At 46.7% G+C, this 25,156-nt stretch overlaps 1 protein-coding gene across 3 annotated transcripts; it reads left to right on the forward strand.

Annotated features, from left to right (window-relative positions):
• Positions 1-2,144: 2,144 nt before the first annotated feature.
• LOC146036544 (histo-blood group ABO system transferase-like) lies at positions 2,145-24,786 on the forward strand. Of its 3 annotated transcripts, XM_083160521.1 has the most exons (7): positions 2,145-2,218; positions 6,605-6,683; positions 9,419-9,469; positions 12,744-12,803; positions 19,011-19,046; positions 22,323-22,457; positions 23,878-24,786. In XM_083160521.1, the coding sequence occupies exons 1-7, from the start codon at positions 2,203-2,205 to the stop codon at positions 24,605-24,607; spliced, it is 1,107 nt and encodes a 368-aa protein (XP_083016647.1). In that variant the 5' UTR covers positions 2,145-2,202; the 3' UTR covers positions 24,608-24,786. The 3 variants fall into 3 exon arrangements, with proteins under 3 accessions (XP_083016647.1, XP_083016649.1, XP_083016648.1); XM_083160523.1 differs by lacking the exon at positions 22,323-22,457; XM_083160522.1 differs by lacking the exon at positions 12,744-12,803.
• Positions 24,787-25,156: the final 370 nt, after the last annotated feature.

Genomic DNA, 25,156 nt, shown 5'->3' on the forward strand with positions numbered 1-25,156 from the left:
GGAGGTCGGGACGTTTGCGCGGCGAAGCCGTTCGCGCTCCCGAAAAGGGGGCGCGGCCTCGAGAAAAGGGGGCGTGGCCTCACGGGGTGACGCGGACTCCGGCCCCATTTTCGCCGCTCGTCGGCGCTGAATAGACGCTGTGCGCATGCGCACAGCGTCTATTCTTGGCAAGCGTATTCGTATTCTTAATACGTATTCGTATTCTTAATATGAATGACTACGACTGCATACGGCTGTTTTTGCCGTATGCAACTTCGTGTTCCGGGGGATAATTTACAAAGCAGTCAAATACGACTGCTTTGTAAACCCCGATGGCGTATTCATTCGTATAAATTCGTATGAGCGGCCATATATACGGCCGCTCATACGAATTCGTATAGGCAGACAGATCCGTGCAGGTTTCAGTGTAAAAAAAAAAAAGGAAAATAAATAAACCGGCGTGGGGTCCCGCTCCCCCTTGCCCACTGGTTTAATAACCGCAAATCACGGGTCCGTGGTGAGGGGGCGGGGCTTAAATGACGCGATTGCGTCATTTTGGGTCATTTGGGAGCCAAGTGATGTCAGCATTGCCCCTGCCCCCCTGATGTATTGCATCTCCCGGCTTTTCCCGGAGAGGTGAAATTTAAAGTAGGCAAGTATGATTTCACCCCATATGACACCAGGTGTGGCAGCCATCTCAGCCACGGGAAGTTCATTTTAAACAGCAGTGATTTATCTAGACAAACATGGAGGCTTGCCCAGTTTTCTTGGCGTGCTGTTCGCAAATAGGTTTATTTATTTTCACCATGCTTGAATATAAGAAAAGTAGTAAATTAACTTACGGCCCGATTCATACCCTAACGCTGAAGTGTAGAAATCGCTATTTGACATTTGCAGCTTCAGAACTGGCCTGGGGGCAGGGAAGGACCATTGGGGGGGACTGAGAGTTTTGTGGGAGAGGTCCGGACAACGGGGCTGCTGGTAATGTGCGCGCACTTTGCTGTGTATTGAAACAATAAGTAACAAGTATTGACAACGGCTTGGGGGCTTACACATAAATTTACACCAATACAGTATCTCTGAATTCTATAATCATGCAGTGTTCTAGACTGGTTACTAATACCATTCAGTGAGCTGGGAGAAACCATGGATTGTTCCTGATACCCCTTTCAGACAGAAAAGTCTGAAAATCCAGTAAATACACAGCATTTCAAATGACCCCCCTTCACACAGAAGAACAAATTACTGGGTTGAACATTTCTATCCGGTAATTTGCTGAACAAAACGGGTATTTCTTCTGTGTGAAAGGGTCAACACAGGTCATAAATCGCGTGTCCTCGACCCTGGTCAATTCCAGGGTCGGAGACACGGGATTTACGACACGGTTGTTCCCTTTCACACAGAAAAATGACCCGTGTTATTCACCAAATTACCAGGTAGAACTGCTTCACCCGGTAATTTCGTTTTCTGTCTGAAAGGGGTTTAATGGGCCCCATACATCAGCAATCACAATTTATGGATTTTCAGATATAGGGATATTTTGGCCAGATAAATGGATTTTACAATCTATCTGACTTTGCCCACACATTACAGATTTATTTTAGTGATCGGCAGATTTTTCCATCTAAAGATTGCATCTTCATATCTGGAAATTGCCCCAATCGATTGTCATTTCAGCTGTTCATAATGTAAATAGATGAAGAAGACGAATTGGGAATGCCCACACATATAAAAAAGATCTGCAGATAATACCAGATTATTAAACATGTTTAAAAACCTGATTAAGCAATCGATTGGCGATTGCCAAAAGGGGGAGCCCACACATCTAAAATTAATTGTGGCAATCATCTCCATATCTGAAAATTGTCACAATTAATTGCTGATGTATGGGGCCCATTACTCTGTATTACCCCTCCTCCCATGCGCCTAAATCATACTTGCCTACCTAACCTCTCGATGAGGGAGATAATGCTCTGTTCCTGGACTTCCCTGGTAATGTATGATTGCCATCACCTGTGGTGAAACACCTTTCTTCTCAATTACCTAGCTCCCCACAGGTGATGGCAATCATACATTACCTGGGACGTCAGGTAGGCAAGTATGACCTGAATGGTATTACTAAACTAATTGAGCACCTGCCACTAGCTATGTGTATGTTGTGAGAGGCAGAAGGGAGCCCATATTAGGAGGAGATGCAGGTCCTGATATGCCACAAGGAGTATTATGGGGATGCATCAAGGTAGGTAGCTCTAATGCTATGTACACACGGGGGAGATAGGTGCTATAATCGCTGGGAATATGGTCGCAGGCCATATTGCCAGTGATTGGGAGTGTGCCCCGGCGATAAATCTCCGGGTGCGCGCTCCCATTTTCTGCCCCATTGTAATCGCTGGTCGCAGGAGCTTGCTCCTGCGACCAGTTAATTACCTCTGCGGCACCCCCAGCAGAGGTTTGTTTTCAACAGCGACCATCTCTGGTCGCTTGTTGAAAAAGAGACACTGAGCAAAATATTGTTCAGCAATATATTGCAAGCAATATATTGCTAGCAATATATCTCCCCCCGTGTGTACGCACCTTTAGTTTAGATATATTTAAGTAAGGAGCCATTGTCATGTGGCTCCTTGATGGATAATCGTAGACCCAATTTAGGTAACCGGTGGTGTGGGGTGCGGTGGACTGGTTTGGCTGGGTGGTTCTACTGTGGCACACCCCTACATTCTATTAACACGTTGCACAATTTTTTTTTTCTCACTAACACTATTTCTATAATATTTGAATTACACTTAATTTGGTACTTGTGGAGTATCACGGATCCCACGATGGGCATCGTATGCCAAAAAATCGCATCGCATGCGATCGCAAACGATTTTGCACTGAAAAGCATCCAAATGCATTGGAATTAGTATTAAACATGTTCAATGGCCCCCAACTGACATTTTTGAGGCTGTACCACCCCCACTATCAACGCGAACCCGAAGCGTGGCGAGCGCGGCGGTACGCGTCCTACGACCTTTTCATGTGTGGCGAGCGCAGCGAGCCACCGAGCCCGAAGCGTGGTGAGGGGACGCGGATACCTTCACAGGTATCCGCGTCCCCTCACGGGCTTCGGGCTCGGTGGCTCGCTGCACTCGCCACACTTTCTATTCTCGACTCCACGCCGACGTGGATAGTGGGGGTATGAAAAGGTTGTAGGACGCGTACCGCCGCCCCTCGTGGGTTCGCTGCGCTCACCACGCTTCGGGTTCGCGTTGATAGTGGGGGTGGTACAGCCTAAAAAATGCCAGTTGGGAGCCATTGAACATGTTTAATACTAATTCCAATGCATTTGGATGCTTTTCACTGCAAAATCGTATGAGATTGCATGCGATGCGATCGCATACGATGCGATTGCATACGATTTTATCAAAAAACTGCCAAAATCTGTAAAAATTGTTTCGCATCGCATGCCACTATATATGGCATGCGATGGCATGCAATGGGAGCCGTGATACTCCACAAGTACCCTTAATTTTATTTATTCATTATTTATTTTTTTATTTATCTATCTTATATAGCTTTGGCTTCCTACCTATTAATACTATAGTATTTTCACTGGTGTGCTGCTCTGGGCTTTCTAGCTTGTGCTGGTTTTTGGGGTGCCGCAACTAGATATGGCATTAGGGACCCCTAATAAACAGAGAAGCCTTGACTACGGCTTGGGGGCTTACACATAAATTTGCGCGAATATATGTAACCAATATCTCTGAATTCTATTATCATGTAGTGTTCTAGACTGGTTACTAATACCATTCAGCGCCGGGGGAGAGGGGGAGCCGCTGCTGTCACATTCAGATGCTGGTCAGTGCTGGACCCGCTGGAGCTGGGGCCAGCGCCAGGGGAGCCACTGGTGTCATTCAGCGCTCAGAATGGCGCTGGGCTGTAGCCAACAATTTATTCCCCCCGCTGGTTTTACGTTCAGCGCTGGAGCTGGGGCTAGCGCCGGGGGAGAGGGGGATCCGTCAATCTCCCACTGGTCTCTTGAGTAGCGCTGGAGCCGGGGCTGGGGCTTTAGGGGAGGGGAGGGGGGGAGCTGTTTCATAAGTATTTTCTTTGTATTATTTTATTAATCATTAATGACAGGGGAGCCAGCGACAAATTCAATGTTAAAATATAACTTTTATTGTTATTATCTAAAATTGCTGAAAGCCAGCGAAGTGTAGACAAACATATATACGTTCAAAAATCATAGAAATAAAGTGATTAAAATGTATATTGTACTGTGTGTGTGTTTTAGTCAGTTCTGTCCTCCTTATGTATCAGTGTATGATACTACAGAATTTATATTTCAAATATTAGGGTGTTATCTGTACAGGGTATCTACAGCACACAGAACATGGTGTTCATTTCAGTACTGTTGCTTTAATTTTACTTGTATCAATCTTATTAGTACTTGAGAGAAGCCAAGGTGGGGGGTTATGTGTACGGGGCTTACCATAACCTACATCTCTCCTTGAGGGGTTCCTGTTGAAGGACGTTCTACCTTTCATGGGTCTTGTCCTGTAGGAGCCTCCTCTTGATCCTCTGGTGGCGCTACTGTAGTCTCGGGCCGAACCATTGGCTGATGCAGCTCGACCCTCCAGAGGAAAGGGTCTTCTGGAGGATTGGGGGCCCTTGAGATCTGAGAAGGATCTACGGGCCTTATATCGTATCTTAACCTCGTTGATGAAATCTGGACCGAACAGGTGTCCATCTACCAGGTGCCTCAACGGGCTTAGGTGCGAGGTTAGTTAAACCTGCCTTTGTGAGCCAGCATACTCTGCAGGTATTCGTTAGGAAATCAAAGGTTTGGCCAATCATTAAAGTGGCTCTGCTAATAGCCTTTAGGAGAGCGTTCTTAGATGCTATTAAGGAATCTAAAGAACCGCCACATTCTCCCTCCTTTTCAGCTTTATCTAGGACAAAAAGGAGGGGACCAGCTGAGTCTGACACTTTCAGCTGTATCTTCCTTAGAAGTTTATCATTAGCGTCACTTTGGGTTCTTTCCCCTATCAGTGAGCTGAGTGCCGGGTCAATTTCGGGAGAAAATAGGGCTGGTATATCGGGTATGCCGGTATGGCTTCTTAGAACCATCTCATCCTCTTTCACCAGTGCAGTTCTAAATGCTAATTGGGCAAAATTGTAAACCTCTGAGCGTTCATTAAGTGCCCAATGAGAGGCGTATAATTTATTAGGTGGCGTTCTGCCCACTAATTGTACCCTGGCCATCTGCAGGTCGCTGTACTCGCCTCTTTTAGAGGATGCAGAAGTTCTAGTAACCTCCACTGACTCCCAGTCTACCTGAGGGGTATGTGGCTCACTATAATCGTGAGGTTTAGGCAGTGCTTGCTGCTTGCTGGAACCCTTATGGGACTGTGTCAGCGAATGCTGCCGTTCAGAGGCAGTGTATTTGTGCCGGCCGTGGGCAGAAGATGGTGGTATGTCACGCACCATATTGGGTATTCCGACTAAAAGAGACGTGTTCTTCCGTACGGGCGTCTCTGTCAGAAACATTGTCTGTATGTTTCTTTTTAGTGGTGTGTTTCCTCACCTTTTTCTGAGAAAACACTGAGGGAGACTGTTGCTGACCACCAGGTGGCTCCCTCTCAGACTGAGAGCTGTCCCTGCTCTCCTCAGAGCAGACAGGGACTGTGCTCTAGGTATGGCCATCGTTGCCATTGCCATCGATGGTTGCCAATTCTGCAACTGGCCATGCAATGGATGACCATCGATATTTTTACATATCGATGGTCATCCATTGTATTTGATTGATTGGCCTGTGGGCCAATCAAAACACAGGGGGCGGGGCTTCGCGGGTGTAGGGGGCGGAGCTATGCTCCATGTCCCGGCACTTTGAAAAAAAGAAAAACATTGTTTTGCTATTCCATCAATGGAGGGAAACCATCTGGTTCTCCCCCATCGATGGCAAAGTATTCGACATCGGCCATGAACCATCGATGATTTTGAATCGATGGTCGATGGCCATCCCTACTGTGCTCTTTTTTCTCTTTATAATTATTTCTTCTGAGGAGGAACTGTCCTCAGACTCCTGTTGCCTCCTCTTTCTCATCATTTTTGGCCACTTGCTGAAGGATGGGGACTGGTAAAGAGAGCTGCAGAGACAGACACTGAGTCCTCCATTCTGTCAGCTCTGTAGAAAAAACTAAAGCTAGGGGGCGGGATCCAGTGCTCCAGGGAGTGTGCGCATGCACATGACCGGTGCACGCGCATGACGCCCGGACCCGCTCCCTAGGTCAGGGGAAAGGTGAGTGAAAATTGTTTTCACTCTTACCTTTCCCGACGAACAAATAGGAAAGTGAGTGAGAAGAGGTGCAGGTATAGATGGTAGGTGAGTAAGAGAGCTGTAATTGAAATGCAAGAAGGGTGCTGTGAGAACAGGAGGGAAGAGGGCCCTGCTCTAAGGAGCTTACAGTCTAGAGGGAGGGGGAGACAGACAGGTGACATGAGGTGCAGGTAAGGAGACCCGAGGCAAGAAGTGAGCATGGCAGAGATGGTCAGAACATGAGGCAGCAGGTAGAGAGAATGGACAAAGTAGTCCTATCCCTCCTCCTAAAAACATTCATTTTAGTTTCACTTTTTCTTGTTGCAGGGAGAAGCATCTCTCTGAAGAAGCCATTCATTGCCATACTCTCCATGACGGTGTGTATAGTGCTGTTCTCAATATATTGGTGAGTAAATAAATACATAAATAAAGTAATGGTCGAGTATTTTGGTTCTGCAAGTACAAGGCAACAACTATGGCAGAAAATGTATCCCTGTGTCAGCGGCGTAGCTACATTTTGGGCGCCCCCCCCGCCGTTAGGGGGGGCGCCCCCCGCCGCCCATGCAAACCCCCCCAATCCCCCGCAGCCTTACCTTTCGTGCTGGTCCCGGCGGCTCCGTTCTTCTGCTGAGGACCACCACAAAATGGCCGCCCACATACAGCAGACAGTTTCTGTCTGCTGTATGGGGGCGGCCATTTTGTGGTGGTCCTCAGCAGAAGAACGGAGCCGCCGGGACCAGCGAATTAGGTAAGCCTGTGGGGGATTGGGGGTAGGTGTAACTATAGCACCGCAGCCCCCGGCGCCCCCATATGCACAGCGCCCCCCCACCCGTGGTGGCGGGGGCTGCGGTGCTATAGTTACGCCACTGCCCTGTGTATCGTAAGAAACATAGCAATTGGCCCATCTAGTCTGCCTCTTTTTTTAAATTGTTACCTCAAACCGTATTTGATCCTTATGTTTTTTGTAAGGATATCAATATGCCTATCCCAAGCATGTTTAAATTGTACTACTGTATTTGCATCTACCACCTCTAATGGGATCCCATGGAAATCCCCCGATGACGCGAGTGTGGGGGAAGGCAGCTGACATCACCGAATGTTAGCTGCCCACCCGCTTCCCGCACAGGGCGCGCTGAGATCTGAAACACCACAGAGGTGTGCTAATTGGGGTTTTGTGTAGACCCGCACAGATCCCACTTATTGTCTTTCAAGTGTTATTCAAAAAAAATAAATTATGTTCCCCTTTATATATTGAGGATGGTGCTACCCGTCTCTAGTTGTATATCCAACAATCAAAATAAAGAAAAAAGAATGAGACTCTATGGGTGCACTCTATAACTGTAGCTTAAGGGTTCCACTAAATATAGTATTTACAATAAAAAAATTAACTTTTATTATATCCCATAGGAAAATATTAGGATATCCGGCGAAATGCGCATTGGCCTGACTAGCCGTTGATATAGACTGTGTTTAACATGTGGCGTTTGGCGCTAAAATATTTAAGAGGACCATGCTATTAGCAGTGAATATTACAAACACAGCAAATGATCTGTTTAACTTGTACCGCTAAATGACTATGAAGGTAGTGAGGGGATACCCATGACACTATCGATGCATTGGTGAATTTATCTATACTAGCCTGAGGGACAAGACCACATATGTAGTGGCGACTGTTCTAGGAACTATTAAGAAGTATCTATATATTATCCATGGTTGCTACACTTGTGAATTGATACACATATTGGAAGGGACGATCTGCCATATATACATGCGGCACCGAACACATGTGTATTTAAATGGTGTGTCTGTCAGTTTAGATACGTTCCATATATAACAGTGATTGAACATCTGAGAATATCACAGCGGTCCAGCGGACACAGATCTGCTTGTGAGTATTAGACAATAGGATCGTTTGAATACATCCTGTTAAGCCAGGGGTGGGGAACCTCAGGCCCGGCGACCGTATGCGGCCCCCGTGGCCAGTCTGAGTGGCCCTCCCACCCGCCCCGTGGCTTTGCCAGGAGTCAAGTACAGGGGAATCTCGCGAGAGAACGGTAGTTTTTGAGAGATTCCTCCTAATCAACAGCAGCCAGAGACTGTCAATCCTTTTCAGCGACAGCCGCTGGAGCGTGGGACGGCTGCGCAAGGACAATTTGTAAGAAAACTTTTTACATATGGCCTCCAAAAGATTTTTTCCCCCTACAAACAGCCCTTGGCACTAAAAAGGTTCCCCATCCCTGTGTTAAGCCATTCACAGGCTATGTAGATTATTACAGGCTGTGTTCAAATAATTTGATACAAGAACATTCACAATTGTTGCAGATTGTATAAATTGTTACGAGATCACTCACTATACTTCAAGCGGATACAAGTTTATTTATGTGCCAACCATGGTCACTCGGTGTGAAATCACACCTATTAATGTCATCATATGCCACAATAGCAATATATAGCTAATTCAACGTTCACAGTCTTTCATATCACGGCTCCACGGTTATTAAACCATTTTTAAACACATTTTTTCTATTCTTTATTCACTTGCTTTTAATCATTCTGTATTTTAATTGTTTGATTGTGAGACCTCCCACATAATTTGTGGGTGGGTACCACATTTCCAATATTTTCCTATGGGATATAATAAAAGTTCATTTTTATTGTAAATACTATGTTTAGTGGAACCCTTAAGCTACCGTTCTAGAGTGCACCCATAGAGTCTCTTTTCTTTTTTCTTTCTTTTGATTGTTGGACACAACAGAGGTGTCTCAGATCTGCGAGTGCTGGAGAAATTATTCGATGGTCTCCGACCATTAAATGATTTCTCCACCGCACCCAAGGCTGTGAATGGATGATTATGCAAATCATCCAGCTGTGTGGGGGTTTGTGGCAGGCAAGGAGGGGGGCGGGCGGATGGCATCTGGGGGACTCGCAAGGCTGCGAAATTTGTAGCCTTGCAAGTCAACCAGAATAAGGGCCATTGTTCACTCTAGCACCCTGCACCTTTCACAACATGTGCAGTTCCCCTTCCTGCCTGGGGTGTCACTGTCTGCTTTGGTGCTTCTAGTAAGGTCTGGTCTGTGTTAAGATATTTTAATTATGTTTTGTTTTATTAAAATAAGCTAAAACCTTTGTATTGTTGCCTAGGCGCAGGGATACAGGATGGCATTCGTTTACTGTCTTTTCCTGCAAACAAGGGTAAGTGTACATACATATATACAGTATATACTGTATTGTGGTCAGTCTCATAACCGTGCCGGCTGTGCACTTATTCTAGGGAGATCTCATTGTCATTTCCTCCCAGTGGGCCCCGTTGCCTGGGTCCCTACCTCCTCCTCTAGGAATCTGGTTCCAGATTGGGCATTTTCATTCTACATGGGTATGGGTCATACGGTTGACGCAATGAAGGTTGACATACATCAGGGCGACCACTGAAGGTCGACAGAGCTTGGGTGGGCACATGAAATATGTTGACATGGCTATGGTCCTACACAAGCATTAGGTCATCATGAGTTTCTCACATTTCTTTTGTCCCAAATGTCGACATGTCTCTGCGTTTGCCATGCTTCCGGCAAAGAGCCTCGCTGCGCTGGGCACACTATTATATTCTCCCACCATGCCCCAGTGGATGGTAGGGTATGAAATGGTGCCTGTTGGTACATGTCGGCTAAATTTTGAAAACTCATGTCGACCTTTTGACTGTAGATCTTCCCATTGTCTTAGCCATGTCAACCTATGTCAATTGTCGATCTAAGCCCTGTCGACCTTCAGTGGTCAACCTAATATATGTCGACCTCGTGACCGTATCCCTTCTACATTATACATATGTTACGTTATACAGCATCGGACTATGATATATTTTCTACAATACATTAAAATGGTAATTTATCATGCGTAGACTTGTCCGTAATGGTTGGCCAAGCATCTGTGTTGGCTGGCCACACTGTCTCTGGTGGGCCCATCATGCCCTGTCTGATGTGTGTGTGTGTCCACCCGAGCCAAAATCCAGAGATTCCATTGTCAGATCTCACGGTTTTGGTTCCACTTTCAAAAATCCCATTGAAATCAATGGGTGGCAGTTGATTGGCTGAGAGCAGTGATAAGCGGCTCTCTCTTCCAATCAGAGGTTCCCCTTTGACTTGTATAAGGGTGCTACTTTGTGGTGTACTGTAACTGATGTGTATTTGTGCCGCTGCTCTGTCACTGGGGCCTAATTCAGACTGGTCTAAATTCTGCCCCTTTTCCAATGGTGTGAGTCTGCACATGGGCAAATATATGCATGTACAGACCCCCTGCGCAAACACCTTCGGCAAGTATCACAATCGCTGAGGCGTTTGCACGGCCAGGGGCGGGCAAAGGCTGGCAGTAGAAGTTTATTGGGCATTCCCCTGGGAACACAGGCAGGGCGGTGCCTGCTTGGGGTGGGTGGTTGACGTCACATGACATCAGTGCTTACCCCATTTTCGGGCATCTCCGGCGGCAATGATTTCTCGCCCCTTGCAAGGAGATGTGTTCTCGTACACAGCGCATACTAGTGAGGGGATGTGGGCGATAGTCATTTGGCAGGACATCTCTGATCTATACGCAAACAGGTCTGAATCAGGCCATTCGTGTCACCCGCCAAATCACTGCCGCTTTTAGCCAGAATGTAAAACAATAATGTGACATGTGAGGTGGTCAAACCTGTCTGCAAATGACTGGAAATTTATTTTAGTGAGGTGAATAATAATCTAGGGGCAAAAAAAGACCCAGTTTATGTCTTTTCTTTTGTCATATTTTAAAAAAACTCCATTTTTGGCCTTATCAAATCCAAAGCTGTATCAGAGCCAGATCCAGGACAAATGGTGCAGCACACATCTCTTATTTATGTATGTATGTAGCTATCTATCTTATCACGCAGCGACACTCAGAGGAAGAAATAACAACTCAACAAATGTTGTAGTTATCAACATTTCAATATATATATCAGGGTTGCCTACCCTCCCGGAATGGGCGGGAGTCTCCCGAAAATCTGGTCCCCCTCCCGGCCCCCCGGAAGGGTGGGCAACCCTCCCGGATTCAGGGGGGACCCCCGCTGCGCCCCCGATCGCGGCATTTAAATGCCGCAATCTGCGGGTCTCAGAGGAGGGGACGGAGCTAAAATGGCAAAATTGCATCATTTTAGCCCCGCCCCCTCCATGGAGATACGCAAATTCACCTGTTTACCGTCGTGGGGGCGGGGCTTAGTGACGTCACACTCAAGCCCGCCCTCCCCGAGCAGCTGCTGAAACTCTCCTCTCCGGGCTTCTTCCAGAGAGGAGAATATTAAAGTCAGCAACCCTGATATATATGCACACGCACACACACTATAGCAGTATTAATAATCAACTCTCATAATTGCTTCTTTGCAGTATCTCAGATGAAGATCTAGCAGAAGAAATGATACTTCAGAGGTAATCATTTACAGTGGCAAACGCAGGAGTTTTAGAGGGGGGTTTCCAAATGTAATCCAAAATCTCACACTCACGCTGGAGTAAGTACAGGAGTCTGGGGGAGTGATAAGAATATTGGTCTTTTTATACACAGGATACAATATGGGATACAGTACTAATATTTAACAGTACAGATGGTCTATGGTATATAGGCTGTTTCAAACATTTAAATAAGATACGTGGGTGGTCAGGAAAAGGTTAACATGACATTATAAATAAATACACAGACATAATAGAACCAGTACTGCACATTCTCCCACCTCATGTTACGGCTCCTGTCTCTTCCTCCTGGCAGCTACTCTCTGGTCTATTGTGATGTTTCAGGGCTCAGATCCACACATACAGCAAACTTGGCATGTGCAGCAGCTCTGCTCTGTCCCTTACACTGCATGATGTGGTAGTGATCATATTATATACCAGCGCTGTTGTCATAATTTAAGTCACTTGCCAAGAGGAAGGGGATTCTGTGCAACCAGAACACCCCCCGCGTATACCAATGATCTATTAGATAATGTAACGTTACTACTCTGTACCAGCATCAACTTCCCCACGGCTAATTATCAGCTTGGACCTATTCAATTAGGGTCATCAACCCTGCGCTTACCAAGAAAATGTCATTGCACCCTCAGCAACTATGAGGAGAAATCCACGGTAAATCCACACAAGGAAACCCATAGATTCCAGCACCTTACACGGAAACTATGGGTTACTGCTTGTTACCTGAGGGTTCACTGAGTGTCGGAAAAAAAAAATTGAATAGATGTGGAGGTAAAACTTGAAGCTTTTCCCCGCATAGTAACCCCCCCCCCCCCCCCCCTTAATGTTTCCTGCTGTAATTGTTGTCTACATCGGGCATAGACAAACTATTAGGAAATGCTACAACTATGGCAAGGCATGCTGGGATTTGTAGTTTCATAACAGCTGGAGGGCCACAGTTTGGACATGCCTGGTCTACCTGATATATGTAGGCTTGTAACTTCTAATGAATTATCTCTTTGTAGATATAATAACATCTCCAGAAGACTTGCTGTAAACTTATTTTTTAATGTGAAACTTCAGAGGTAAGATAACAACATTTGTACCATAACAAAAAAATATATATACACACACACACATGTGTGTGTGTGTGTCAAAAAGTATACACAAGTTATTCATATTTTGTTGGTCTGTATGTTGACATAGGTTGACATAAAACCTGTATGAGTGTACCACGTCCCCTTGCATGGCACGCTGCGCTCGCCATGCTTCGGGCATGGTGCCTCGCTATGCTCGGCACACTATTTTATTCTCCCTCCATGCCCTAGTGGATGGTAGGGCATGAAATTCCGCCTATCGGCACATGTCGGTGCGACAATGACAGTCGAACGTAGTACCGCATTTCCTCGCTACGCTCGCCATGCTTCGGCACACTATTATATTCCCCCACCATGTCCACTGGGATGGTAAAGTATGAACAAGTTAAATGTCGGTATTTTGACTGTCTGTATTTTAAATGTCGGTATTTTGACTTTGTCAGTATTTGACCTTGTCAGTCAATGGTTTTCGGTATTTTGACCGTCGGTATTTTGATTGTAGGTAAATTGACTGCATCCTATTCACCCATGAGTGTCAGGGACAAATGCAGGATTTCTGAGGGGGGGTGTATGTATGTATGTATGTGTGTATGTGTGTGTGTGTGTGTGTGTGTGTGTGTGTGTGTATATGTATATATATATATATATATATATATATATATCTCCTATATATTTGGCTACATCTGTCACTCAAAGTGGGTGTCTGTGTCTATAACGCTCTGTTCCTGGACTTTCCTCTTAATGTGTGATTGCCTTCATCTGTGCTGAACACCTTTCTGAGAAATTAACCTGTTTAAAACAGGTGATGGCAATCATACATTAAGGGGAAGTCTAGAAACAGAGCATTGTGTCCCTCCTGGAGAGGGTCATGTTGGGAGGTATGTGACAGAGAACCAGCCCAGTGAGCCCACAGACAGTGCCAGACACCCACTGCCTTCCCATGTTGCCCAGCACTGCTACTCCACAGCCACCAGGTGAGCGCCCCCCTCCCGCGATTTGCGGCAAAACCTCCCCCCCCTCCCGCGATTCGCGGCAAAAACACCCGCTCCCCCGTGACCCCCCCTACCGCGATTCGCAGCAAAAACACCCCCCGCGACCCCCCCTCCCGCGATTCGCTACAAAAAGAACCCCCCCACGACCCCTCCCGCAATTCGCGGCATAACCACCACCCCGCGACCCTCCTCCCACGAATCGCGGCAAACCCTCCCCCGTGACACCCCCCCCCCCCGATTTGCGGAAAAAACACCCCCCCCGCGACCTCCCTCCCGCGATTCGCGGCAAAAAGAACCCCCCCGCGACCCCCCCTTGCACGATTGGCGGCACCCCCCCTGCCACCCCCCTCCCGCGATTCACGGCACCCCCCCCGCAATTCGCAGCAGCCCCAGGATTAAATGGCACATGCAAAACACTGACATGGCTATGGTCGACAATGAAAAAGGTTGACATGAGTTTTTGAAGATTTATTTTTAATTTTTTTTTTTTTTCATATTCATTGTCATGTGTCGACATGGACACCAATGAAGTGGCACACTTATGTCAACATTTACATGTGTTGACCTTTCTGTGTTGATTTTTTCTTGTGGCGATTCGCGTCACACCCCCCCGCAACCCCCCCTCCCGCGATTCGCGGCACCCCCCGTGACCCCCCACCTCCCGCAATTCGCGGCAACCCCCCACCGGAACCCCTGTGAACCCCGCCCTCCCGTGATTCGCGGCACCCACCCCCGCGACCCCCCCTCCCGCAATTTGCGGCACCCCCCCGTGATTCGCGGCAGCTCCAGAATTAAATTGCACATGGAAAACACTGACATGGCTATGGTCGACAATGAAAAAGGTTGACATGAGTTTTTGAAGTTTTTTTTTTTCATTTTTTGAATATTTTCATATTCATTCTCATGTGTCGACATGGACACCAATGAAGTGCCACACTTATGTCAACATTTACATGTGTTGACCTTTCTGTGTTGATTTTTTCTTGTGGCGATTTGCGTCACACCCCCCCCAACCCCCCCCCCCCCCCACAACCCCCACTCCTGCGATTCACGGCACACACACACACACACCTCCCCCGCGATTCTCGGCACCCCACCCCGTGACCCCCCCTCCCGTGATTCACGGCACACCCCCGCGACCCCCCCTCCCATGATTCGCCGCAACCCCCGCCCCGTAACCCCCCCTCCCGCGATTCGCGGCACCCACCCCCACGACCCCCCCTCCCGCAATTCGCGGCACCCCCCCCCCCGCGATTCGCGGCAGCTCCAGAATTAAATTGCACATGGAAAACACTGACATGGCTATGGTCGACAATGAAAAAGGTTGACATGAGTTTTTGAAGTTTTTTTTTTCATTTTTTGAATGTTTTCATATTCATTCTCATGTGTCGACATGGACACCAATGAAGTGCCACACTTATGTCAACATTTACATGTGTTGACCTTTCTGTGTTGATTTTTTCTTGTGGCGATTCGAGTCACACCCCCCCGGAACCCACACTCCCGCGATTCACGGCACACACACACCCCCCCGCGATTCTCGGCACCCCACCCCGTGACCCCCCCTCCCGTGATTCGCGGCACACCCCCCGCGACCCCCCCCTACCATGATTCGCCGCAACCCCCGCCCCCGTAACCCCCCTCCCGCGACCCCCCTCCCGCGATTCTCTGCAATCCCTCCCCTCCCGCGATTCGCAGCATCCACCCCCCCACAGCCCCCCCTCCTGCAATTCGCGGCACCCCCCGCGACCCCCCCTCCTGCAATTCGCGGCACCCTCCGCGACCCCCCCTCCCGCGATTCGCGGACACCTAAGTTGCAATACAGGGCATCTTTCATACAATTCTAACCATATTTCTCATATACAAACGTTCACAAATTAAGGGGGCGCAGCCCCTTACGACGGTGTGAAGAGCGCCCGTAGGGCGCGATGAATCACCTAGTATCTTATATATTTGGCTACATCTGTCACTCAAAGTGTGTCTGGAGCTGTAACGCTGGGTTGTGGACTTCCATCTTAATTTATGATTGTCATCACCTGTTTTAAACAGGGTAATTGATAAGAAAGGTGTTTAAGCACAGGTGATGATAATCCATAAATTAAGAAGAAAGTCCAGAAACAGAGCAATGTGTCCCTCCTGGAGAGGGTCATGTTGGGAGGTATGCACCTCCCTTCCTCCCCTCCCATTCACGGCATCCCCACGATTAAATGGCACATGCAAAACACTGACATGGCTATGGTCGACAATGAAAAAGGTTGACAAGATTTATTTTTCACTTTTTCAATGTTTTCATATTCATTCTCATGTGTCGCCATGGACACCAATGAAGTGCCACACTTATGTCAACATTTACATGTGTTGACCTTTCTGTGTTGATTTTTTCTTGTGGCGATTCGCGGCACCCCCCGCGACCCCCCTCCCGCGATTTGCAGCACACCCCCCTCCTGCGATTCGCGGCACCCTGGGCCCCCCCTCCTGCGGTTCACGGTGCCCCCCACGACCCCCCTACCGCGATTCCCCACCCCTGACCCCCCCTCCTGTCATTGCGGCAACCCCACGCCCCCGCGACCCACCCTCCCGCGATTCACTGCAACCCCCCGAGCCCCCCCTCCCACAATTCGCGGCACCCACACACCCCCCCCGCGACCCCCCCTCCCGCAATTCACGGCATCCACCCACGACCTTTCCTCCCGTGATTCGCGGACACCCCTCACCTCCTCCCTCCCCCCCACACCCCCGCGCGCTATTTACAGCAACCCCAGGATTAAATGGCACATGCAAAACACTGGCACGGCTATGGTCGACAATGAAAAAGGTTGACATGAGTTTTTGAAGATTTATTTTTCTTTTTTTGAATGTTTTCATATTCATTCTCATGTGTCGACATGGACACCGATGAAGTGCCACACTTATGTCAACATTTACATGTGTTGAACTTTCTGTGTTGATTTTTTCTTGTGGCGATTCGCGGTACCCCCCGCGACCCCCCCTCCCGCGATTTGCAGCACACCCCCCGCAATTCGCGGCACCCCCGGTGACTCCCGCGATTCGCGGCCACACCCCGTGACACCCCCCCCCTCCTGCGATTCGCGGCACCCGCGACCCCCTCCCACGATTCGCGCCAACCCACCGGGCCCCCTCTCCCGAGGTTCACGGTGCCCCCCACGACCCCCCCTACCGCGATTCCCCACCCCTGACCCCCCCTCCTGTCATTGCGGCAACCCCCCGCCCCCGCGACCCACCCTCTCGCGATTCACTGCAACCCCCCGCGCCCCCCCCTCCCGATTCGCGGACACTCCTCCCCCCCCCCCCCACCCCCGCACGCGATTCACGGCAACCCCAGAATTAAATGGCACATGCAAAACACTCGCACGGCTATGGTCGACAATGAAAAAGGTTGACATGAGTTTTTGAAGATTTATTTTTCTTTTTTTGAATGTTTTCATATTCATTCTCATGTGTCGACATGGACACCGATGAAGTGCCACACTTATGTAAACATTTACACATAACTTCCACCACTGGGGAGTCGCTGACGCTGTTTTGCCCACATGCCCCTATCATGCCTCATAGCCCAGCCTCCTGCTCTCATGCACCCGGACTCCCACCCAGTAGGAGGAGACACTGACTAAGGGCCACCATCCTGTACTCCTGTACTGCCACGCTGGACCCTCACCTACTGGCAGAAGCTGCACAGTATCTCCCACCCTCCTCTTTAGTCCCCCTTATGCCCACACACCCCTATCACTACCCAGCCTCCTGTTTTCCTGTGTCGTGACCTCCGCCAGTGGGGAGCCGCTGACTCAGAAACACCCTACTATACTATTGCACACACACAAACACCTAAACAACATGCACACACAGCCCCCCCCCCCCCCCACACCCACAAATGTCACTGTACCATCCACACTATCAATGTACATCTTACTCTGTAACCGCTTTTTAATTAAACAAAACAATACACACCCCCTTCAACATCATATGCTCTCTATTTAACACATTTCACCTACTGTATAACTCAAGTTGCAATACAGGCCATCTTTCATACAATTCTAACCATCTTTCTCATATGCAAATGTTCACAAATTAAGGGGGCGCAGCCCCTTACGACGGTGTGAAGAGCGCCCGTAGGGCGCGATGAATCACCTAGTGTGTATATAGGTGTGTGTGTGTATGTATGTATGTATGTATGTATGTATGTGTATATATATATATATATATATATATATATATATATATATATATATATATATATATATATATATATATATATATATATATATATATACACCTATATACAGTTTGCACTTTTATATGGCTGGCTGTACCTCTGGGTGGATGTGATTTTTCAATGCAGTCTTCATTCCTGTGCCTGCTGCTGGCCCAGGGCAGGAGGCGTAGCCCGCCACTGTCATGTATGTAAAATGGAGCCGCCTAGCCGAGTCTGCTCGAGGCTGAGCGTACCCCGGGTCTTACATGGCGGGTGCGCAGCCTTCTTTTAGCAAGTATCGGCGCCTAGCGGAATATCGCCGGTTCTGGGGAAAGCAACCCCACTCGTCTGCATACAGCCACAACAGGGACAACGGAGCTGGGTAACCTGCCTGTGAAGGGAAGAAGCGCTAAAGTGACAGCTAAGTGACTTCACGGCCCTTTTTGCAGACTTACCCCCTTTTATGCCGATTGGCAGGCGGGACATTGAATCCCACCTGTGGATAAACAGTCAAGGGGAGTGAAAGCAGGCCAGGGTCCCGACTGTCGGGACATACTGACAGCTGGGACTCAGGGCTGAATAAAGTATTCAAAAAGCAGCCCCTAACTGCCATGGCACAGGCTGTGTTTGAAAAATTATAGTTAAGGTGGCCACCCGGGAACCTCACAGTTGGCAGGACTGATTACCGTATGCAGTCCTTTGGCACACACGCTATTTTCAACAGCAGCAAGTCACTGGTAACTGATCGCGCATTTAGTGCACGCAACTAATATTGAATATTCGCCTTTTTTGTAACCAGACTAACCCTCTCCGTACCCTTCACGTGCATTATGACATCTGCCTCCGGTCTTTTATTTATTTTTTTGTGCAGAAATAAAAGACTCCTACGGTGGGGAAAAGGGTTTGACTGCATTAAACCGAATGTATTCTCGGAATAAACATAGAATAATGTCTGTAGTGCTGCTAACACTGTTTTCCTTCAAATATTTTTAGAATGCATTATGACAAGCCTGACGCCCTCAAACCACCGTAAGTTTTAATATCAAGATGTTCATTTTTAGTAGCTAAAAAAGTAGTCTACAAACACAGGATATGGGATGCAGTGGCTAGGTCAAGACTTATGTCGACATCAAAATGTTGAATCCTCCGAATGTCAACATGTTTACAATGTCGACACTTGAAATATTGATATTCTCATGAATATTAACATAACGCTGCAGGAGGGGAGGGTTAGGCTGTGAGTGGGGAGGGTTGGGCTTGGTTGCAGGGGATTAGGATTAGTAGTAGGGTGAGAATATGCCCCAGAATGCCGCTTGGCATCGATGAAAGATATATAGTGCAACAACGTCTTTTTAAAATAAAAATAACATTTATTTATTTTATCTTTCATCGAGTCCCTAGGGAACGTGTATTTGGAAAATCATGTTGGATTAAAATAAAAAAAGTCCCATTGATATGCGCATTTATTCCAATGGAATGTGAGTGAATTGAATAAAAAACACAATCTCACGTTTAAACATTGCTGCACTATGGTCCCTTTTTTTGTTTGAGTTTCTTTTAGATTCGAGAGACTCCATTATAGAGTCTATTGTAAGTGTCTAGTGTAAGTGATTTGTACAATCTTTATATGAAACTCGCCAGTGGATTTGCAAAAAAATTCTTGTTGTACACCGCTCCAAGCATGACCGCGGTGACCTGAAAGTCTCTGCTGAAGATGTCAATGACATTATAAGACGCTAAGTCCCTGATAATCCACCTGGGAAGGTTTGCCAACATTCTATTGTGTGTGTGTATATATATATATATATATATACAGTGGTCGAAGTGGGGCGGTATACGGGGGTATGGCATACCCCCACTTTAATCTGAAGATAAAAAAAAAAAGTTTTTTTTCCCCCTCAGGATGCTCTCTGATCACTCAGCAGCACATATTGTGCTTTTGTAATACCCCTGTACAACGGGACAGTCTGGCAGGGGACGTTGATGGACAGGGGGGTGTCCGAAGGTGCGCACTATATTCACGCTTTACTTTTCCATACCCCCACTTCAAAATTTCCATACCCCTACTTCAAAATTTCCACTTCGACCACTGTATATATATATATATATATATATATATATATATATATATATATATATATATATATATATATATATATATTTATTTAGACAGAGGTAGAAAGATAGAAAGAGAGAACACATATTTCAGAACTCCATTACAAGAGAGATATTGGGGCAGATTTATTAAGCCTTAAAAATAGATAAATGTAAGGGTGATAAAGAGAGATAAACGCCCAGCCAATCACCTGCTAACTGCCATGTTAAAGGCTGTGTTTATAAAAAGTCAGTAAGGAGCTGATTGGCTGGACGTTTATCTCTCCTTATCACTCTTAAATTTATCTCTTGTTAAGGCTTAATACATCTGCCCCATTGACAGTTTTCAATTAACTAATTTAAACTTCCAGGGGGAGGAGAAGTGTCCCCTTGGGAGCAGGAGCCCGGCAGCAGATGACTCCATTGCCTCCCAGAGTTCTGCCTCTGGCCAGCACTGTCCACATGATCATTGTTGACCTTGTATACTAGAACTAAGGATATACAGGTTGTGGATTGATAGATCTACTGTGTCTAGATAGACCGTCAGTAGGTCGACATGCAATCAAAAAGTCAACGGGGTCAAAGAGTCAAAAGTTGGACGTGAGTTTTTTTTACATATTTGGGTGTCAGTGTCAACATCTGTCGACATGGACCCTCCATTAGTTTAATGCTTCGCTCACCATTCTTCGGGCACGGTGCCCTGCTACGCTCGGCCCACTAGTATATGCTCCCTCCCCAAATGGATGATGACATTTTTTGACCATGTCGACCTTTTGATTGTCCTTTTTTTTTTTTTACCTTTTGACTGTCTATCTAGACACTGTAGTTCTATCTACATACCGGATATACATCAGTACTATGATAAATATTGGATTGCTATGGGCTGCAGTTAGAGAGGTACTCTACCTCATTCCTCTTTATATCTCTACCAAGGTTTGATACATCTTCTAATCAGGAGTGACAGAAGGTTTACACAGACACCCAGGGCAGCCGAGAGGAATGCCGGGTCCCGGTAAAATTTTGGGGGTTGGCCTAAGTGCGGAAGGTGTGGCCACCTCCCGCGCTTAGGCCATGCCCACAAAATGTATAGAGGGTTTAGAGTTGCTGCCCGGGAGGGATGGAGGGGGAAGGGAGGGGTCAGAATAGGGCCCCTGTCGGGCCCCTCCAGCAAGCCCGGGCCCGGGTACTTAGTACCTGTTCCCCCCCTCTCGTCTGCCCTGCAGACACCATGGTGACCGGCGGAAGAGATGAAAAACCTTTTTTTATTAAACTGTAAACTGTTTAAGCAGCATGTGGTGTAGACGTTCAACAGGTAGTATCAAGGCAGTGGTGACCCTATGTAGGTGAGGGGGGCGCAGGCTGCACCTGGTTGGGGTGTAGATATCCAAAAGGGAGTATTTAGGCAGTGGCGACACTACATAGGTGAGGGAGGTGCAGGCTGCACCCAGGTGTCAACCACCAAGGGGTGACGCTAAATGCAGTCTCCTCCTCAGTGACAGGAGCCAGGTGCTACCCTATACCATTACGTGCTGCACCAGGCTGAAGGAAGGTACATCAGGCAAACAGACTCCGGGCGGAGCTGGAATCTCTTTTAAGCCCAAATATCACCTGCACCAGATGTCAGCAAGCTTAGTTATGTCTCAATGTCTAGAACGTGCATTAATCCGGTCCCTGACGTGGAAAGTAGGTGGGATCTGTCCCCTTCTAGCAGCATTTCGTAGTAAAATGTTTACCTCCTGTTTAAATATAATTTAATGGAATGCTGATATTGCTTCAAAGCTGATTGGTTGCTAGGAACTATTGCTCCACTGGTTCATTTCTCCAATCTTATCTACTCCTCCCACAGGTACCTACTGTACATGCAGATAGAGGGGAATGATACATTTTAGGCGAGATTTAATGCCCCCATAGTTCAGCGGCAGTGAGAGATGTCCATTTTTTTGAAGTGGAATTAACTTACAAGGCATGGTTTTTGTAAGTTAATTCCCCTTTTAAAAGACATCCAAGTTTGGCGGACATCTCGCACTGCCACTGAACTCAGGCGGCATTAAATTCCGACCAATGTTTCTTTCATCTTAGCAGTGGGCGTCTATAACAGCTGATAAAGCAGAACCTCTCTTGTTGTCTTATTACTGAAGATGTTCTATTTGGAGGAAATAGGATTAACTGTAAACACACCTTATTTAAACTGACCTTGATTCGTCTTCCCAGGAGAAGTGATGTACTGATGGTAACGCCTTGGTTTGCACCTATTGTTTGGGATGGAATATTTAACAGGGATATTCTGGATGCACAATTCCATCAGATCAATGTCCGCGTTGGTCTAACAGTATTCGCTATTAAAAAGTAAGTTACAAGAGTATCTTTATCTTTGCAGAGTCCCTGCTTTTGGATACCCCTGATATAGCAGATAGGGGTCATGTTCTGGGTAATCTTGCACCCTGATTTCTTTTCCCTTTCATCCAAGAATGCCAAAACGTACAGAAACTCTGGACATGTACAGTCCCAGAGATGTGTATTACTTTTACTGTAGTGTGCAGGGGCGCACCCAAGGTGGGTTTCTGACTAGTAGCAACACCCCATGCCAGGCTGATTTAATGCATGACCTTGACATTTTTGTTTTGTGAGACCTAGGGCTTTGTCTCTGTCTCTTCTGGCTGATTACATGCATACAGTGGGTACAATGCAATGCATACAGTGGGTACAATAGGTAGGTGCCAATTCAGACCCGTTCGCTGGGGGGTCCCCACTCCTCCAGGGTCCCTGCCTGGGCTAACCAGCCACAGGGATCAATGCTTTGGCCGGGGAAACTTACATAAAAAGTTTCCCCCTGCTGTGGCATTACCCTGTTGGCTCTTTGGGCCTGGTGTTGGTTGCCAAAATATGGGGGACCCCTAGTCATTTTGTCCCCCGTATTTTGGGAACCAGTACCGGACCTTGAGCCTGGGGCTGGTTTTAGAAATCCTGGGGATCCCCTATGTTTTTGCTCCCCTGAATTTCTAAAACCAAGACCGGTTCTTTGAGGGGCTGGTTATGCTAAGGAGGTGGGACCCCGCACATTTTCCTGACTTAAAATAGGACCTTAACGCATTTTTCACCCGCAAATTCACATCCCATTAAATATCGATGTCGATTTATTTATTTTTTCAAATAATTCCCGATTTTGGAAAATGCTGTTTTTGTAGTTTTACCCGCAATGTCAAGGGATATATTTACGAGCTCAATTTAATGTATCATTTGTATGTAGGTTTATATTTTATTTTAACCCTTTGAATGCCAACGTTTCTGTTTTTAGATCCTCAAAATATCCATTAAAATTGCCAGCACCGCTCACAATGACTGTTCTTTTTTGGGTACAATATTTAAGTATACTTCAAGTATGACTTGGCTGTTTTTGTATTTTTTTTATACTAAAAGAACAGTCGCTGTGAGTGATGCTGGCCTTTTTAGCAGATATTTTGAGGATCGTTTACAGCAACGTTGGTTCAAATACATTTTTGTAGAACTATAAAGTTTCATAGTATACCATTTTAAAACTTTGCTGACTGACAGGTCTCCATACCCTAAAAGCTCAACTTAAATGTTTAGTTGTCTAGTTCTTAAATTTTCCCTGTACATATTGAATTTGACATTGCTTTATTATTAAATAAAGATATCCCTTTTCATATATTCTCCATTAACACTACATAGTTTTTCCCTAAATCCTCACATTGTGTATTTTGTTTTATAACATTCTCACATTTCCTTTGTTTTGTTCTCTTTTTAGATACATCATGTTTTTAAAAACATTCATTGAAACAGCTGAAAAGTTCTTCATGGTAGGCCACAAAGTCAACTATTATGTCTTCACCAATCATGCCAACAAGGATTTCAACTTCACTCTTGCCGAGGGGCGGCAACTGGTCATTCTGGAGGTACCCGCCTACAAAAAGTGGCAAGATGTCACCATGAGGCGGATGGAGATGATACGAGACTTTTCTATGAAGCGGTTTATCAATGAAGTAGACTACTTGGTGTGCGTAGATGTAGACATGGCTTTCCACGATGATGTTGGGGTGGAGATCCTTAGTAACGTCTTTGGTGCTTTACATTCAGGATTCTTTATGGAATCGAATAAGAAGTTTACCTATGAGCGAAGGCCACAATCCATAGCCTACATTCCACCTGGCTTTGGTGACTTTTATTACGCTGGAGGAAATTTCGGTGGTGTAATAGAAGAGGTCATCAAATTGACAAATTACTGCCACAATGCCATGATGATGGACAAAGAGAAAAACATTGAGGCCCTTTGGCATGATGAAAGTTATCTAAACAAATATTTTTTATCCCACAAGCCAACAAAAATCCTCTCTCCTGAATATATTTGGAACAATTATAATGGTTCTCCAGCTGTTATTAAAACCAAGAGGTTTGTTTCTATAGAGAAGAATTACAATGAAGTCCGATTCAGGCGGGAACTCAATGACCAAGAGATGGATAATACTTCTAAGTCATGATATCTATTAAAGAGGATGGAAATAGGAAATTTGCTTTAATGTTACCCCATTGGACAAAAAGATGAGGCTGTACCTTAGTTGTACAATGATATTTCACAGAATTGTATTTTCTTTCTGTTGTATTTATTTCAGTTTTTTTTTTATAGTTGCTCATTCTTGTTATTCTATCTTATATTATATATACCCCAGGGCTCGACAAATCCCGGTCGCCAGGTCGCCATGGCGACCAGATTCTGCTTCCTGGCGACCAGATTTTTTTTTTTAATGGAGAAAGCAGAATCTGGTCGTGGCAGCCCGACCTCCCCCGCACACAGCCCACTGAAGCAGCCTGGCCTCCCCCGCACAGTCGACCGCAGCAGACCGGCCTCCCCCGCATAGCCCACGGCAGCAGAACGGCCTCCCCCACACACAGCCGCAGCAGCCAGGCCATCCCCGCACAAGCCCCAGCAGGCAGCAGCCGGCCACCCCCCGCAGGGCCCGCACACAAGAATAGTGTTCGCCGCGCCCTGCCCGTTTTGTAAGTTACTAAGGCGCCCTTCCCAGACTGCT

This window comes from Crinia signifera, chromosome 9 (genome assembly GCF_055691185.1).
Source record: "Crinia signifera chromosome 9, ASM5569118v1, whole genome shotgun sequence".
NCBI classification, from domain to species: domain Eukaryota; kingdom Metazoa; phylum Chordata; class Amphibia; order Anura; family Myobatrachidae; genus Crinia; species Crinia signifera.